This window comes from Tiliqua scincoides, chromosome 3 (assembly GCF_035046505.1).
Source record: "Tiliqua scincoides isolate rTilSci1 chromosome 3, rTilSci1.hap2, whole genome shotgun sequence".
NCBI classification, from domain to species: domain Eukaryota; kingdom Metazoa; phylum Chordata; class Lepidosauria; order Squamata; family Scincidae; genus Tiliqua; species Tiliqua scincoides.
In genome coordinates, this window is record NC_089823.1 from 25,746,971 (window position 1) to 25,765,405 (window position 18,435).

The 18,435-nt window shown below is 39.6% G+C and overlaps 1 protein-coding gene across 3 annotated transcripts in view; it reads left to right on the forward strand.

Annotated features, from left to right (window-relative positions):
- Positions 1–18,435, forward strand: part of PAN3 (poly(A) specific ribonuclease subunit PAN3) — an 81,210-nt gene that overhangs the window by 32,790 nt on the left and 29,985 nt on the right. For 2 of the 3 annotated variants that reach the window (XM_066619593.1, XM_066619595.1), the window contains one exon: positions 10,285–10,446. The exons of the other annotated variant lie outside the window; for it this stretch is intronic. In XM_066619593.1, coding sequence (XP_066475690.1) covers positions 10,285–10,446 — 162 coding nt within the window. The remainder of the gene's footprint in view (positions 1–10,284; positions 10,447–18,435) is intronic. 3 annotated transcript variants of the gene reach the window in all.

Here is an 18,435-nt window from a genome sequence, read left to right on the forward strand (position 1 = left end):
GATATGGTTTTACTGTCAACTTCAAGGGTAGGTCTGAGATATCCGATCACTTGCTACATTAACTATCTTAAGAAAAATGAACTATATCTAAACTTTGATAAATCTAAGGGAGTTGTTTTTGGTAAATCTTGGAAACTGTTTCATTGGTCTTTTGAAGGGAATATCATTGAACAGGTAAGAGTTCAAATATCTAGGGACTTATTTTCACCACAAGCACTCTTGGGCTACGCATTGTAAAATGGCAGCACATTTAGCCAAGGTTACAACCCAAGCAATCATGCGCTTCCACTTTACCAGGTAACACTTGTATCCCTGCTGCACTGTTGGTCTTCAACGCAAAAACAATTTCCCAGCTCTTATACGGAATTCCCATTTGGTTATCGGCCTTTGATTGTACAATCAAGAGAGTGCCGGCGATGTTTTTATGCAAGATCTTAGGAGTGCCATGTTGTGTAGCCTATGCAACTCTTTGCTTGAAAGCAGGGCAGCACAGACTGGAAACCCTGGCATGGCTCAGAACTTTTAGATATTGGCTTAGAGTGTATCACCAGACAGATCAAGCTAGCCTGATTTGGGTTCACTTATCCGATTCCCCACTCTTTCCAGGCTTAGCTCTTTTGAGCAAGAAAATCTGCTCTATGGGGCTCTTCTCAGATTTGTTAGGTGAGTTATCTTCTGGACAGGCCTATAGAGCCATGAAACAAAGGCTCCTTGCCATTGAGCAACAGTATCTCTATAGTAATACTTACAAAATCTGCTCTCCAGTACATCTCCATCTTTACATCTCGCAAAGGTAAATGCCCTTGGAGGCATTCCAGAAAGTAAAAATATAGGTAAGATGGAATGTCATTCCATCTTAGCAGTTATTTGGCAGATACAGGGGCATCCCAGTTGCAGGTAGAGTTTGTCCTTGCAGGCAGGGGAATATAGAAACACTCCCCCACATGTTATTACACTGTCCAATATACCAGGATCTTCGCTTAAGTTACCTATCGCCAATCTTGGCCGTTCTCTTGGGTCGGAGTGACCAGAATAAAATTGCCTACATACTCAGTGGGGTAAATGAAGAGCTTGCTGGGTTGGTAGCTAAATATATAGATACAATAATCAAGAGACATGTCTCTATGATGGTCATAAATTATTGAGCCTAAGTAGTAAGATCTGGTTGGTTAAGGCTGGAGGTGAACTGTCTGATTCATGCATCCCTCCATTCCATTTTTTGTTTTACATTGTTTGTATTTTAAATATGCTGATAAAGGTTTCTTGTACTTGTACATATCTACTCAGAAGTAAGTCCCATTGAGTACAGTGGGAGCTACTCTCAGGTAAGTGTCTACTCTCAGGTAAGGTAAGGATTGCAATCTTTCATAGCTGTGAAATATGTGGAGTGTAGGTTGATGATTCTTTAGTGCTTTTGTTACTGTGGGCCATTGCAAAGTATAACAGCCGAGTCCTATCTGGGCCTTGTGCTGCCAGAATTCGCACTCCTTTTCTCTTTATGGTGGCGTGAAAGCTGAGATACTGTTGCATGCTTCCAGACTGCTGGTGCAAACCCCAGAGATGTGGCACCAATGTTAGTAAGTTGGAGGTGGGGTGCGGGGAGGAGTTCAGGCTCATTCCAGGGCAGGAAAGGGGGAGGACAGGGAGCAGGCTGAAGGAAGTGAAACTTGGCAGCAAATGCACATTTGCCTCTGATTGAATGGGGACCTTATTCCCCATTTTTTTTTACCCTGCTCCACCCATTTCCTCTCCTCAGATTCTCCTGTTATTAGTAAAATACCTGGTGTGGGTCCCAAGAGATTCATAGTTAGCCTGAAGGCCTATCCAGAGGTAAGTGATAAAATTGTTTTACTTAACTTTGGTTGGCCTTCTGATCACTGACCTGACACCATAGCATGAAGCATGCACTTCACTGGTGCAAGCCTCATACTATAGCATGAGAAGAGTCAGGATTGGGCTGTTAATCCTTGAAGGGGCTTTAATTCTTTATAATCTACTTACATAATTTTTGTCCCTACATTCTGTGGAGTTCTTATTGCTAACCCTTTTTGTAACAAAATGCATGCAGTTAGTTCCAGACAGATTGCTCTGCAGCTTATTTCTTCAAGGAAGTATAAATATTTGGTTAAATTAAGTCTAAATTTTTAGCTAATTAAGATTGAACTTATATGCATGAACTAGAATTCTGATTTTTAAAAATCCCTTTTGTGCTTATATTTATGCCACACCTGCACTTAATTTTGGCAAACTAAGAAAATATTGTATTAATGGAGGTTAAATAAGTCTTGAATCCATAAGCACAGTTTAAGAAACAGGTCCAACCTTGTTATACACCAATTTTTTATACATAGATTTGACTCAACATGAATGGCCACTTCAAATGAGAAGGAATGTGCTGATCCCTGGAGAAGGGGAAAAATGCACCCCTTTAAAATGCTTTTCTTACTGTTGTAGAAATTTTTATCAACATGATGAGAAGGGCCCTCTAAATCAGGGGCGTCCAAACTTTTGGCAGGAGGGCCACATCATCTCTCTGACACTGTGTGGGGGGCCAGGAAAAAAAAAGAATTAATTTACATTTCAAATTTGAATAAATTTACATAAATGAATATATTAGAGATGGAACATGTGAGTGAATGAAGGTCTTGCAATAGCTCAAGGCCTATAAAAGGCCTTGCACAAGGAAGGCCAGCCTTTCCTTTGCTGCTGCTGCTGCATCACAGACATGAAACAGCAAGCAGTGGAGGGAGCCCTCATCCCACAGCTCATGCAAGAGGTCAAACAGTTGGCCTTCACACTGAGAACAGTTGCATCAGGCCAGTGTGGGCTCCAGCACGTCTCTGGAGGGCCAGAGGCTCATTGGAGACTGGGGGCTCCCTGAGGGCCAGCTTGGGAGTCCTCGAGGGCCGGCCGCAAGTGGCCCCAGGGCCGGGATTTGGGCACCTCTGCTCTAAATTAAAGGAAAATAGTCCTTTACAATAGTTAGACAGAGGGCAGCCAACTGACAATCCATCAATCATTCTCTCTCCAAGTGACCCCCTCCCTCCCTTCCCCTTGAATATGTGAAAGAAAGATAATCCTTTCTAAGGGCCTGGAGAGAGACTGATTGTTGGATTGGCATCTTAATGATGCTGTCTTAACATCGCAAAGGTCAGCAGGGCTGTTTTTAAATCACTGGAGCAAAGAGACTTTGTTTTTTAAATTGATTTGCTATAGTGCGATTTTTGCCATCCACATGAGTTCTGGGAACGCTTGTGAACAATGAGACTCAACCTGTACTTTAATTATCCCATAATGTCTTAATGAAGCGAATTCACCTTGTAAACTGCCAATCATACACTTTGACTAAAACACATTAACCAGAATACACTTTGTGCTATCAAAGTGTGACTTGGTATGCATTTGCATGAAATTGTTGTCATGAAATCTTTTGGATAATGGTATGACTTTTAGAATAGTTTCCTTCTGAGTAGAACTTGAGCACTATTAAGTTAATAAAAATGACGTTCTTTGACTAATGTACAATTACCTCAAAATTGTTAAAATTATTTTGTGTCACAAGAATGGTAGCTAACAATCTGGTCTCTCAGACAGAGTTTTGGGAAACAGACCATTTATTTTAAAAGGGATGTCACTTGGTACTGTAGCTTCCTATATTTCAGGTGTGACCAAACTTGCTTAACCTAAGAGCCATATATGATAAACTTCAGTTGTTTGAGAGCTGCAATACTGAAGCATTTAAATTCTTAAATATATTTACTCACCATGAACATTAAACTTGTGTTTTAATCTTGTTGACGATCAGTTTACATCTTTTAAATAATTATAAAGCTTAAAAATTTTCATTTTATATTAATTGTGATGTAAAAAGGAGCTCAACCAACCAAGGAGCTCAATATTTTAGAGAGCTGAACATAAGAACAGCCCCACAGGATCAGGCTATAGGCCCATCTAGTCCAGCTTCCTGTATCTCACAGCGGCCCACCAAATGCCCCAGGGAGCACACCAGATAACAAGAGACCTCATCCTGGTGCCCTCCCTTGCATCTGGCATTCTGACATAGCCCATTTCTAAAATCAGGAGGTTGCACATACACATCATAGCTTGTAACCCATAATGGATTTTTCCTCCAGAAACTTGTCCAATCCCCTTTTAAAGGTGTCCAGGCTAGACGCCATCACCACATCCTTTGGCAAGGAGTTCCACAAACCAACCACACACTGAGTAAAGAAATATTTTCTTTTATCTGTTCTAACTCTTCCAACACTCAATTTTAATGGATGTCCCCTGGTTCTGGTGTTATGTGAGAGTGTAAAGAGCATCTTCTATCCACTCTGTCCACCCCCTGCATAATTTTGTATGTCTTAGTCATGTACCCCCTCAGGTGTCTCTTTTCTAGCTGCATATTATATGTCAAAGAACTGCATGTGGCTCACAAGCCACAGTTTGGCCACCCCTGCTGTATATTAACATCTTTAAGCTGTTGTCCTGATCAAGAAAGGTAACATCCACTTTGGATAAGATTTTTCATAGACTTGCTTTACAAGTCTAGTTTTTTCAAATAGCAGGATGACATACCTGTTTTCAAAATTCAGGGCTACATAACATATTCCTCAGTGTAAAACATATGCTATGTACATAGAAAACTAGATCTTAGAGAGAGAGAGAGCTTTCCCTGACATGCTTGTTTTCTGTGTGTAGGAATATTTGTGTGAGCATTCTGTGATGTGAGGTTTTTAAATCTTCAAACTGAAGTGGTACAGTCCAGGCCCAGTTTTACCACTTCATCTTCTGCTTGTGAGAACTACGCTATGTAGCCACTGACCAAATATCTAACAAAGTTTTCATTGTTTTAAAGCAATAGTCCCATACAGAGGTTGCTCAATTGGAGCTTAAACAAATTGGCACTGATCTTGCTTGTTTGTGTTGATGCTACTGAGTCAATGCATTTTTTACAGTTCTAGAATATCTGTGGTTCAGTGCACTTTTTTTTTATAGCAGTGGTTCCCAACATTTTTTCACTTGTGTACCACTTGGCAGCCCATTCCCATAAATTTTACCCCTCATATTAGCAAAATGTTTGTAATTAATATAGTTGCTGTTATTTCAAATTTATGCTTTCAATTACTGATCCATATCTGATAATACATGAATTGATGACCAGAAACTAGCAGTTGGTGGGGCTTTCACCACCAGCTAGCTGCTTTCTTCCTGCCTTGCTGGCCTTACAAGGCATTCTAATACAGACCTGCCTTTTCACACCATTATTCAATTCTTTTTCATGTACTCCTTCGGGTCCTGGCAAGTACCTCTGGGGGCACCTGTACCCCAGGTTGGGAACCACTGTTCTATAGCATTGATACTTATTTATGTGGATGTTTTTGCATGCTACTTTTCCATTGCTTGAAAGGTCCTCAGTGCAGCTCATGTTTGGCTAAAAACACGGTTCAGCTTTAAGAAGCGCTGTGAGTTGAGGAGCACTGTGATTCCTGCCTTTCTGGCCATCTTTCTCCCTCTTACAGGCAATTGGTGTTTCTCCTTGAGGGAATTAGGATGTAGTTGTAAAGTTCCAAGAAAGCACAGAAGAGGGGAAAAACCCACCAGCTTTACTAATTTCTGACTTTCTCTGGCACCTTCAATAATTATTTGTTTATCCCAACAAATGAATGAATAATGAAAAGACTCACACAACTGAACAATTTTAATGCCCAATTTAAATCTTTGACAAATCTGTATTATAAGCAGGCTAGACTGCTGTATGTGACTTTGTGATGACCTCAAACTACATCTGGCAGTCAGTCCTGTGTATATCTTTTCTACAGTGGCTTTTGGTTTTTAACCAAAAGGTAGTCACTTGAGATGTTAATGGGGTGGGATAAGGAGCAAGCAAGCTGCTCAACTCTCTCTCCTGTCTGCACCCCCCTTTTTTGGATCAAAATTACTCTCCAGGGTGCTTTACTCTTGCGGATGGATGAGCAAGCTGGTGGTGGGATTCACCTTGATATTTTTTTTTTTTTGGTGGAGAAAATGTCTAGGAAGGATTCAGCACTCAGGCCCCCTTCCCAGTCTAGGTTGTTCCTTCTTAAAGTGTTGGCATAAAGAGCCGTGCAGATGTATCTTGTATCTAGTTAGGTCATCAGGGAGACACACCAGTCATTGAGTCCCTTCCTGGCAAAATATATTAAACAGTGGCTTGTTAGAGGCTTGATCATCCTGGTCTTTAAGACGAATCCCTTCAGGGAATTTACTTTACCCATTTTGCCCAGCCCACAAGTGTACACATTTGGTCTGTGTTGCGTATGTGAAACGTTGGGCAGAAATGGCTTAACTATGCCTTTGTGGTTAGTATTATGAAGGTTCATCAAGATTTGCCTAAAGGGCACATCTGTTTACCTCATGCTAATCTAGACAAGCATGATTTCCTATCTCCATCTCTCCAAGCATGTCCAGTTGGGACTGATCCATAACAATATGTTCATACTTTTAAAAACCTGAAGTTTAATTTGATAGATGGAGATGCCATCTTGTGTAGTGCAGAATTCAATTAACAAAAAGTAGATATTAATACTGTTTATCTAGGAATCTTTCTAATGTGTGTTGTAAAGGAACTGCTGCTGTGGTAATGCCCAAATCTCCTCTGATAAAAATTTTAAAAAATCTGTTAACTATTGATCCGCTTCATATGCTTAATTGGTTATATGACACTGACTCCATGTGGCTTTAAAAAAAACTTTGAATTTAAAAGAAATTGGATTACATTTATACTTGGCCTAACATACCCGTGTAGTTGCTCTTCTGGCTAAATACTTAAGGAACAGCTTACAAGAAATCCTTCTTGTACTCTGGGTAAGGTTCATTAATAGCTTTGTCACTTTCAAGTCAACAGCAGTTTCCTTTTGATCTGTTTCAGTGAACAGATAGATTTAATTTAGCCCAGCAGACTATTCAATTTAGCCATTCAGTGAAGAAATAGATTCAATTTAGCCCAGCTGACACCAAACCATGTGCTCTTGATGGCTGGAAATTCTGTGCAGCCTCCTTCTGAAATTGTATTGTGGATTGTTCATGTATTCATCAACTGTCTTCAGACTATGAAGTGCAGCTGTGTTTTTGTTTTAATGAAACTCTGAAGTCCTCAGGTTAGTGCACTCTGTATATAGTATCCACTGCAGGGCTTGTGACAGAATGATGAAATAGACATACATAGGACATGCAGTCCTGTACAGGTGATACTTCTGCACATTCTCACTGAGAGGATTGTCCTCAAGGAAAAATTAGGAGTGCACCTTGGGCTCATATGCTTGGTCCCCAACCTTTTTCTGTGTAAGGAGAGATGCATATCTAAACAAGTAGATACAGTATTACATTTATAGAAACAAACACTCATGGAGTTTCTCATTTAGGCATTCATCTCTTTTGTTAGTCAGGGCAGCACATGACCCTAAGATCTGCTCCCAATATCTTCTCGGGAAGAACCCCAAAGAGGAAATACTACCACTGCTCAAATGGATCTTGCAAAATCTATTTTTATTGCAGATTTTTGTATGAATAACAGTTGTTGTCCAAGTTGGATCCTTGAAGCTTGACCTGGTCAGTGGCACACCTTTTGGTATTTGAAATTTTTAAAGTGAAAAGTGCTTTTATCACTGATATGAAAAAGGTTACAGTGCTATTAATTGCTAAATGCATCCCATTTACAAATTCATTTCACCTTACATGTTAGTAGCTGAGGAGTAGATGAGCAACTTGTAGCAAAATCCTCCTGTCCCCAGTAAACTACTTTGAGTATCTGGTCTTTTCTTAGTAGTGTTCCAAAAATATCTCTAGTTCCTGTGTACTTGACAGTAGATGATAGTTTCCCTTTTTTATTATGGTTCTGTCATGGATATAAATGATACTGTTATACTTGTCTCATTGTTTACACTGTCTCAATGCTTTCTCTTCACTTTAGTCTGAGTCACTGTAAGCTATATCAGGCTGAAGTATCACTTTTCCCCCTGGTAAGCAGCAACTACTAGTGATGGCAAATGCTTCAGATGATGGATTGATATATTGCTTTAAGATGAGAGAAACTGGAATTTAAATAATATTTTTTATGATGATAGTTAGACAATATGGAAAACAAAAACCAAAGCTGTCATTAAACGTTCTACATAAAAAGTTGAAAATTTGGGTTCAAAATTCCAGCCTTCACCATTCTTATGCAATAACATACTTTTACACTTAGGAAGTGATGATGCTGATTTATGTAATGCTATCAGTGTATATGAAACTTTGCACAGATTGAGTGGACAGGACGCTGCCCTGTGGATCTTTCATTCCAGGTAATGAGAGAGACATGGGAAAGAGCTTGGATCGTATCAAATAGAAAGTTAGTAATAATTGAATATGTAAGTTCTAACCTATTGTTTAGGTTAATTTCTGAGAGACTAGTAACTTAATGGGTACAGTATTTTGAATATAGCACAATATATGACACACGAACAGCAGGCAAATCTGAACCAAATAGTTGTCCTGCACGGCTACTTAAATAGGTGACTTAACCTATTTCTGTCCTGCCCACAGGTATGCACACATGATCCTTGTTGCATATACGCAACGTTGAGCAGAAATGGCTTAAGGATGGTGGTCAGCTTCTCAGTTCCCGCTCTTGAAACATGCTTGCCAACAAGCTCTGTTGCTTCATATGGCACTTCATCCACTTTAAAAAACAAACTTCCTTTAGAGGGGTGGTGGCAGTGCCTCTCAGGGATTTCAGATGCTGATTCTTGCTGTAGTTCCTTGAATATTGTTTTATCAGGCAGTAAGGTTCTCTAGTGGCATGAACCTTTTTGAGTCTCTGTCTGCTCATTATGTACTACCACAATTAATGTTAGGAAATGCTTGTGCAAATATTGGGTAGGGAGCAGCATTTCAGCATACATTGGTCTTTTGCTAGAAAAAAGGGTACACTTGCACCGCTTTTCAAAAACGTAAAAGAAAACCAATTTGGTGTTTTATTTTGTCCTTATATTGGTGGGATCCAGAAGCACATTAGCTGCTTTTTAATGTCATCTTTCTGTCTACTCTTAATTCTCAAATTATTGGAGCACATGAATATGGGCATTTAATATAGGCTGATTATTGTATGCAATGGCTCATGTTGGTCTTGCTAGTTTATTTGAGTTCTATGAAGTCATTCATGTGAACCAAACCATCTCTTGGATAAAAACTACAAGTAAAGGTTTCTATAGTGTATTTCTAGATAAGGAATTTGAATTTGGGTTTGTTGTGTCTTGCACAGAATCTGACTAGTTCTAGATAAGGCTATATTTCTGCAATGTTCCTCTTCAATGGTTCCACTTCTAACAGGTGTATAAAGAGAGATGTCTTGGGTACTTAATATCTCAGTATACTGAAGGATTAGAATTATTGGGAAAAATTTTAAATCTGAAAATGACTTCCAGACACTTTTTTAAAAAGCCTACTACTCGTATGAGTATTCTGACTGAGCATATGTTTATGGTTCATTGGATTATTATTCTCTGAAGTATTTGCTTTAAAACATGAGTAAGGTAATTTTACAACCTTTATTATTAACAGTATTTATATACCGCTTTTCAACAAAAAGTTCACAAAGCAGTTCACAGAGAAAAATCAAATAACTAATGGCTTTAGATGTTAAACATGCTCCTTTATATTTGATTATCCTACAAACACCAATGAGAACTGTTCCAAAAAGAGATCACACTGTCCAAATATTAAGTGGACAATTGTCCAATTACTATATCAGTTTGAACAAACACAAACTCCTTTGTTGAATGTTTGTTGTTTTCAGTTCTGTTCCAGAACTTTAACATTTTTGGTTTGAACACTTGTTTTCAAGCTCAGTCCTTACTATTTGGAAACTTTTTTGGAATTTCAAAAAGCATCAGAGTTCAGTATCCTGGCATGGTTGAAGGTATTTTTAGGCTGACTGGTATTGCATATCCCCCTAATTTCATTTTATTTTGCAATGAGCACAGATGCGGTAAGGGCTAAATCTTAATGAAATACCACAAATGACCAAGGTGGACTGTAACAGTTGACTGAGTTATACTACTTCTACTCATTGCCAAGAACTTTTTCCAAGGCATGATTAGTCCAGGATTGAAGGGAACAGTCTCAGAAATTTTACTTGCAAATTGTTTCCTTTTCCACCAATCCAGAAGTCAATCAAAGATATGCTCTCTCATCTAGATTTAGTTTGATTTTGAGACAAAGGGATATTGGGAGTGCCCTGGTTTTTTTCCTTCTTTTCCATAGCCAAGGAAGTATCGACTGGGGATGCTGGAGGAGAGGATAGTTCCGGTGGGATCAAAGGCACGAAAATCAAAGAACACTATTGGCTGCCTGGCTGACAGGTGTAAAACAGGAGTGCCCATCAATATGGTTTGGTGGAACAGAGTCACAGAAAACAATTTACAGGTAAAATTACTTTTTCCTAGTCACTTTAATTATGTTGGCTACTATTTTTTTATTTTTGAGAAACCTGCACAGGTAAAATAAACGTGTGGCACACAAAGTGGCTGTCTAACCTATTACATATTTTTCAGCTAATCATTTATATTTTCTAATTTGGGTGGTGGTGGTGGGAGTTTTAGATAGATATAAACAAAATTTACAAGCCTTAACTTATTTTCTTAGGCAACAGGATATATAAATAGAGGAGAAGAAAAATAGTTGTGGGCTGCGAGCGCTTCCAGCCAACATCCTTTCGCTTTGTGAAGTAGAGCTAGACTGGAGAAATGGTCAGTTCCACGTGGAGGAGAGCCGTTAACAGTCAACCCTACCTTGAGCTGGCACAAAGTTCTTCCCAGAACATTAAGAATGCCCTTCCTCTGCCAGGGAACAGTCTTTCATGAGTTTAATTACAGTAGTGACCTTCAGGCTGCAATCCTAACCACACTTTCCTGAGAGTAAGCCCCATTGAACAAAATTGCACTTACTTCTGAGTGGACCTGGTTAGGATTGTGCCCTCACTTACATTAGCAGACACAACCACTGGTAGGAACAGATCTCTGGTGCTTTCTGTTGTGTGATTAGAACACTAGGGGCTTTTCAGACTTTAATAAAATGGCAAAGTGTTGACTACCAGAATTGGGGTATCCTGGCTAGTATGTTGCATTAAAGAGCTAGGTAGAGACTTCCCTGCTGCAGTTGGACAGGTAAGGTAAAAAATAAACCTAGAATAGAATAGTTCACAAAATGACTTGGATTGTCAGTTGCCACCAGTAATATTGCAGCAAGTGCTCTTGATACTTCTGCAACAGTATTCCACGTGGCAATTGCAAACATGTATAGGTTGAGGGAAAAACTGTATCTTAGTTGTAAATACTGCATTTTGAGTGCAGGAAAAATGCAACAGCTTGTGAAAGAAGTACTACCTACAGATGTAACTGCTGTACACTTCCTGTATTAAACATTAAGAAAGACCTAGCTCTTGAACAGGATAAAGATCTTGTATTTGATTTGATGTGATACACAATCTTCATTTTGAAGGAAGAGATGAAATGACAAATTCTCAGAAGATTTAATTTGTAGGGGACCCGAAAAAGAGTTTATTCCGTGTTGCCCTCTCTGCATCAAGTATCCCATTTTGACTAGAACACTATCTTAACTTTTAAGAGCTCAATAAATGTATGTTAGCTCTATAACAGGTGAAACCAGCATAAAGGACAGAGAAGGTCTTAAATGTAAAGACCTCTGAATAGGCACAGTCATGGTGGAGTATAAACCTCCTTGCTTAATTGGACTTGAAGGAACAAATAGATTTGACAGTCCTTTGGATATATCTCACCATTTACTTTTGTGGTTCATGGTGTAAACATAAAGCAGCTTGCATGTTATGTAGCACAAGTGAAGGTGTAGCTGTGTATGTGCAGTTTTTCTGAATGACTTTGATTACAGTGTCCTTTGACAGGTCTCTGGGTTGGAACGACCTGATTTCAGTTAAACTGTGAAGTTTGAGTGAGTCTTCTACAAATTGTGTCACATTAGAAGGCATGTAAAAAAGGCGAGAATGAATTGCGCACTGATTAGCATAGTTTTGGCTTGTGGATTTTTTTCTTTAGTGTTTCGCAGTAGTTTTGAATGACAGACTTCTGGTTGTACACAGGTAACTTATTAGCTTCTGTGAACAATACATATCTGAGAATTTGTACTGCAGTTGGGTTTGCACAGGGATTCACACCAAGTATACTGCCAAACTTAGTGAATTTACAGAAAAATCTAGCACACTCAAATTTTGTGCTAAATTCCTTCCATTCTTTTCTCTGCACCCATGAAATGTTAGATTCATCTTGGTTGTTTCAATATGCATTTTGTGTTGTGACATTTTTTTAATGAATGTGATGTGAGAAAGGTATTTAGGTTACTGGTAGTTTGTGATGAGCTGATTTTATGGAAATCTTGTTATGGTTTTACATTTTTATCCTGTCTTCCTTCCAAGGAGTTGAGGGCAGTGTACAGGCTTCTTCCCAAATCCCTTTTCCCTTCACAGTAATCCTGTGAGTCAGGCTAGGCTGAGAAAGAGTGACAGGCCGAAAAAGGTAATTACAAGTGAACCTCATAGTATCAGTTGTTGGATTTATGACTAAAGAGACTGATTTTACTTACTAGAACATAGATCTGTCCTGTTTGTATGACTGTTGCAGCCCTACCATTGGAGAGGAAGGTTCTGCTCTTGCATATCTTCAGTTAAATGGATTTTACAACACTAAATTTTTGTAATGTATTATGTCTTGTAGCATATATTACCTCGGCAACTGTAGATTTGATCAGTTATGATAGTTATATACTGTCGCTAAGTTCAGAGGCAATATGTTTCTGAATACCTGTTGCTAGGGAAGGCTAGGACAGATACAAGTTCCCCACACCTGAGACCAGTGGCTATCTCCTTGTGTGCATTGCAACTCCACCTTTGCTTGCTGGTGCTCCTTGTTTTTCCTCTGTGCCTCATCATAAGGAGCTGAAAGGAAAGTGAGAATAGTAGAGTGATATCCTAGACCTAGAGTATCTCCCTTGAGTGATCAGCCAACTGGGGTAGAAATGATCTTTGGGGAGAAATCTGGGGGAATTGAAGGGAAATCATTTATGTGCTATGCAGTCTTTTAATTTATCTGTAATGTAGAAGTGAGCTACATGTTGTCCTCTTGTGGAATATTTTGCCCAAATCTAAGTATCCTATACTCTTTGGTGGAGTGGGAAAGGATAGGAAAGTTGATCCTGGTTGGTGAGATGCTTTGAGAGACCCAAATGGTTCTAGAAAATGAGATGTGAAACCCATGATCTGAAATGATATGGTCACTGTGAGTGTATCTTATTGATGTGAGCTGTTCAAGGTCAGTGGAAAGATGATGGATCGTGATGGAGTGATTTATGTGCCATCTTTAATTAATTTTTTTCCCATCTTTGAATGTCCTCATGAGCCAGGACCTCATATTTTGGCTATTGGTACTTTCAGGGAACGAAGACTCATTTTGATTTTTGGCAAATTCTGGGTCCCCAGGGATGGAAAATAGTTAACAGGTTTGTATGGCTCTCGGCCTTACCTAAGCTGTCACCAAATTCTCAGCCATACATCTAGATTCGCCAGTGTTGAGAATTCAACAACTGTGCTAGTGGGGAAGGGGCAATGCAATATCCTATCAAGTCAATAGTTAAGTCAGGACATCCAAATTGATACCTAAGATAGGCAAGTGCCTGCTCTTACTCCAAAAACAGGAAGCCAGGAGGGGAACCAAACCCCACAGGGGTATCTGTGTTAATCTGTTGCAACAAAACTAGAGTTGTGTTTCTTCTGCCTCATTGCAACTGTTGATCTTTAAAGTGCCACTATTAATCTTTAGAAATTTTCTGAAAAGAACCTCCAAGGTATCACAAACTTGCCTGAATTTCACCATGTTTACTCATTTTCAAGTATATTCTGGTATATAAATTACAAATCCTGTTCTCTTTTGCTGAATGACTTACTACTCTACTTTCTAAAAGGGTAGAAGTTTCAACTGCAGATACACCAGGTTGTTCTGGATTCACTACAGGTTCCTTTGAGTTTAAACAATTTGCTTTGAGTAGACACTGTGTGTTTTGTTTTCTACAATTCAAACCTGAATATTGTCTTTGAATAAGCCAAAAGATTCTCAACCTTGTGTACCAGAGCAGACTCCTCTTTCTCACTTCCTCACTCCCAACTTTTCATTTAGCCACTTACAACTACTTGGTGCTACCGATTAATTTGCTAGCACCTTCATTTGGTCATCTTCTAGCCCTTCCATAAGGCAGAGGTGTTCCTGAAGGGTGGGCAAAACAGCAAGTGTCTTCAGGCTCCTGAACACCCGTGTAAAGTGGCTCCTCCCCCTCCGAGCCATTTGGGAAGGCAAGAGCAAAGCAGAGGAGATGCCTCAGCTTTGCTTTCATAGGTGTGACTGGCTTAGAAGTGGAGGGGGAGAAGTCTCTTTACAAGGGTGTTCAGGAGCCTGAAGACACTTGCTTTTTTGCCCGCCCTTCAGGAATGCCTCTGCCATAAGGATGATTGTACCTTAAGGAAGAGAACTTGGCTCAGGTGATGTTGTACGGGGAAGGTAGTGCATAATACCTTGTATTTGGAGGAGGGAAGATATAATGTGTTTGTGAAGTTCATGGGTTAAATTGGCAATTTGGTCTTTAGGTTAAAAGGCTGCTTTTCTCTATCCTTTTTGTATGGTGGTGTAGTTCATACTCTAGAACAGTGATTTGCAATCTTTTTTGTCTCACGGCACATTGCCAAGGTGCTAAAATTGTCAAGGCACACCATTGGGGTTTTTTTTTGGCAATTGACAAGGCTTATAATTCTGTTGGGAGCGGCTCACATCCCCCACTGGCCCTACTAATAAATGACCCTCCCCCAACCTTCCACAGCACACCTACAGACCATTTGTGGTACACCAGTGTGCCACAGCACAGTGGTTGAAAATGGCTGCTCTAGAAAATTCTTATTAATGCTATAACTGGGTGAATTGTGAATATACTTTTATGACCAGTTGCTATAGAATTAAATTTTCTAGTACTGTATAAAACAGCTAGTGGCAAACAAAATCTTGGTGGATTGACTGCCAACTTAAAAAAAAATAAATCACAAATTAAGATTGAATATTTTATCCTTTTTTATTTTTTTATTTATTTAAAAGGTTTATACCTTGCCTTCCTCACCCCCCATTTTGTTTTACAAATGCTACCCAAACCCCAGTAGCCTGTTACTGGTTAAGCATTGAAATTGCTCTTTTATTTGGTATTTTGGCTCAGAACATTGGAAGCTGCCTTATACAGAGTCAGACCATTCAACCATGTAATTTAGTAACATCAGGTTGAGGGTCCCCAGGGTCTCAGATGGGGCTGGTCCTATAATGGGGCTATTTGAAAACTTGATCAGGCGGTGGACTGGATCAAGCTGGTGGGGAGGTGCCCCATGTGAATACCTTATATCCACCAACTACCAGGCAGCTGACCCCATCCTCTTGAGATGAGGAGGGCTTATTTTTGGTGGTAAAGACATGCATCTCTGCTTCCACTGCTACTAGTGGCCAGTGGAGGGAATGCTGGGAACATGCAAGAAGAACTGCTAGGCAGAGTCCGCAGTCATGCATCATCAATAGTACATGCTTGGAGGGGGTGTATGTGCATGCATGATATGGTGTACACTTGCAGAGGGGAACGTAGGTTGATGGGTGACTGAGTTCAGTGGTGATTTGCTGTGCACTGCCCCAATTTCAGGCAGTTGTCTGTAACAATACTACTTGGAGATTGTATGGATAAGGGCCTAATCCAGTCCAGCCCTAGCGCCAACGCTTGGTGTCATAAACATGCCCTAAAGCACATTTATGGCACATTGTGAGGAGAGGGCGCTGGGTACAGAGGTCGCCATTTTGGTGCTGATGGCACCCAGTTGTCCCACCAAGGATAGAATTAGTCTGCCTGGCTTGGAACCACTAACTGCGGATTTGCTACTCACAGATTTAGTTATCTGCAAGGAGCTGGATTGCCACCTACCTGTCTGTATTCATAGGCTGTTCTCAATTATTCATGGTATTCCAGTGGTCTCCCCAGCACTCACAGCCATCCTGAAGCTATTCTTGGGCATTATTTAAGCATCACTGTGGCATTTTGAAGTTCTCTACTGATATTCTGAATGCAGCAGAGAACTTCAGAATGCAGTGGAAATCTTCAAAATAATGCCTGCAAGTAGTACAGAGCCCTTTAAAATGGCTGTGGGAAGCTTCAGAATGCCATTTTGGCCATTCAAATGCCATTTTGGGCATTTGGGAATGTGGGAAGCTAACCGTGCCATTTTGAAGGTCTTCACTGACATTTTCTTTGCTGGTATCCTGAGGGATTCTGCTGCCATCCCAGTGGTCTCTTGCTGGCAGGCTAGTTATCAGCAGGTCTCCTGCTGGCACTTCTTCCTAACCATGTTGGTGAATTCGGTATCCACTGGGGTTTCCAGGAACCTAACTCCAGAGGATAACGAGAACTGACTGTATTTAGCATGTACTGTAGCATTGAGCTATGACCCTCCACTCTAGGGACTAACCTTAAATTTTTACGAGTCGTTTGTGTTTTTATGATGTACCACCTTCTTTTCACTTTGAAATATGGGTCCCTTCTCTCTGTTTTATGAAATATAAAGCCCATTGTGTTAGGGTATCTCAGTAGAGCAGTATTTGATGTATTTATACTAGAGCTTCAGGGTTCATGTCATTGGCTAGTTCACTGGTTCCCAAGCCATGGTCCATGGATCACAGGTGATTCGTGAGACCATAAGAAATGTTCTGTGAGGTCTCACAAAAAGAAAAATAATCAATTATAGCTTCCTGCATCTCATCAAGCAAGTGCTCCTCACGGACCTTCAGAGGGGGCAAAGAACAGACCTCCACAGCTGGCAACAAAAGCAGCAACTCACTGATAAATTAATAAATAAGTAATAAATCTCTAATAAATCTTCTCTATTACAAAGTTAATTGTAGTTTTTGAGTGGAAGTGGGTGAGGGCTGCAAGTAGTTCATGACAATTCAAATTTTTGCCTAACTGGTATATGAGCTCCTGATGGTTGGGAACCACTGGGCTAAATTGATAAGAAAGTGACCCCAATACAGGTGTATCTTATTTTTCTTTTAAAAGACGTAAAACTGAGGGTAGCAGGTGTCATCTTAGAAAAGGCATCTCGTCCTGTGTGAAAGAAAAAGGAGATACCCCTTTTCTAAAATTGTGTTTTCTATGGGTCATGCACACATTTAAAAACAAAGTACGTGTTTTTGTCAGAACTGTTGCTGTTATGTGTATGTAGACATATTCGAACAGTATATTTTAAAGAGGGGAATTGCGCTCCCTATAGTATAGGGTATTGAAATCTGCTGTTCTTCCCCCTTTTATGTTTTTTTTTAAATGATGGCTTTATTGTTTTAACGTATTATCTAATGTAAATTGCTTAGTGGACCATCTTTAATGGAAAGTTAGCATATGATAGTGTTTAAAGAAATCTTATTATATAGGTTGTAAATTCAACTGATAGTCCTAATTAGTAGCAGTCTAGATACTTTCTTTTACCACTTACCCTCTAAAACACAATGGCAAAACCAAGAAGTGAAAGTGTAGAATTTGTTTGCTTCTTATTTGCTTTATGTTAATAGGCTACATTTTGGTTTGTTCATTATATTTGTATCCTGCCTTTCTTCCAAGGAGTTCAGAGCAGCACTTAGCTTCACAACTACTCTACGAGGTATGTGCCACTGAGAGGGAGTAACTTAGCCTAGGGCACCCAGTGAACTTTGTAACCAAATAGAGATTTGAAGCTTAGCTTTTCACTCCCAAACCCAACATTGGATTGCAGTGCACAATCATTCGGGGCTTGTTTAAAACCATGTAATGTAACAAGTCATTAGAATAAGGGTAGATGAACTTCTCAAACTCCATTTAGACGTTAATGGATTTACCAATACAGTAGATCTTGTTACTTAAAATAGGAAGCATTTCTGAAATGTGTCTATAATCTCGTTTTGCAGAGCATCCAGTTTTATTTACAGTCTGCCATTATTTGCGGAATTGACATTACTGCTAATCCTCCCAATTTTGGTAAATTTAAGATAGTTGGATACTTCTCATAAATTTAGTTGAGTTGTGCATAATGGAAACTTGTAAATCTATGAGGGAAGTTGAAAATGTGTTTCCATGCAAGCTAGTTGCTATGACTTGGATGCAAAGAGCTGCTTAACCTCATGCATGGGGTTTATTCTAGCCCTACTGAATGTTTGACATTTTTCCTTTGGAGCTGTTGCTCCCATAGGTTTTGCAAACTGCTCTTGAAACTTCTCTCAGTTTGAACTTTTTTTTCATTCCATATGGGACCAAGAGAGAAATCTAGAACTTCTTAGACTTGTGGAACTA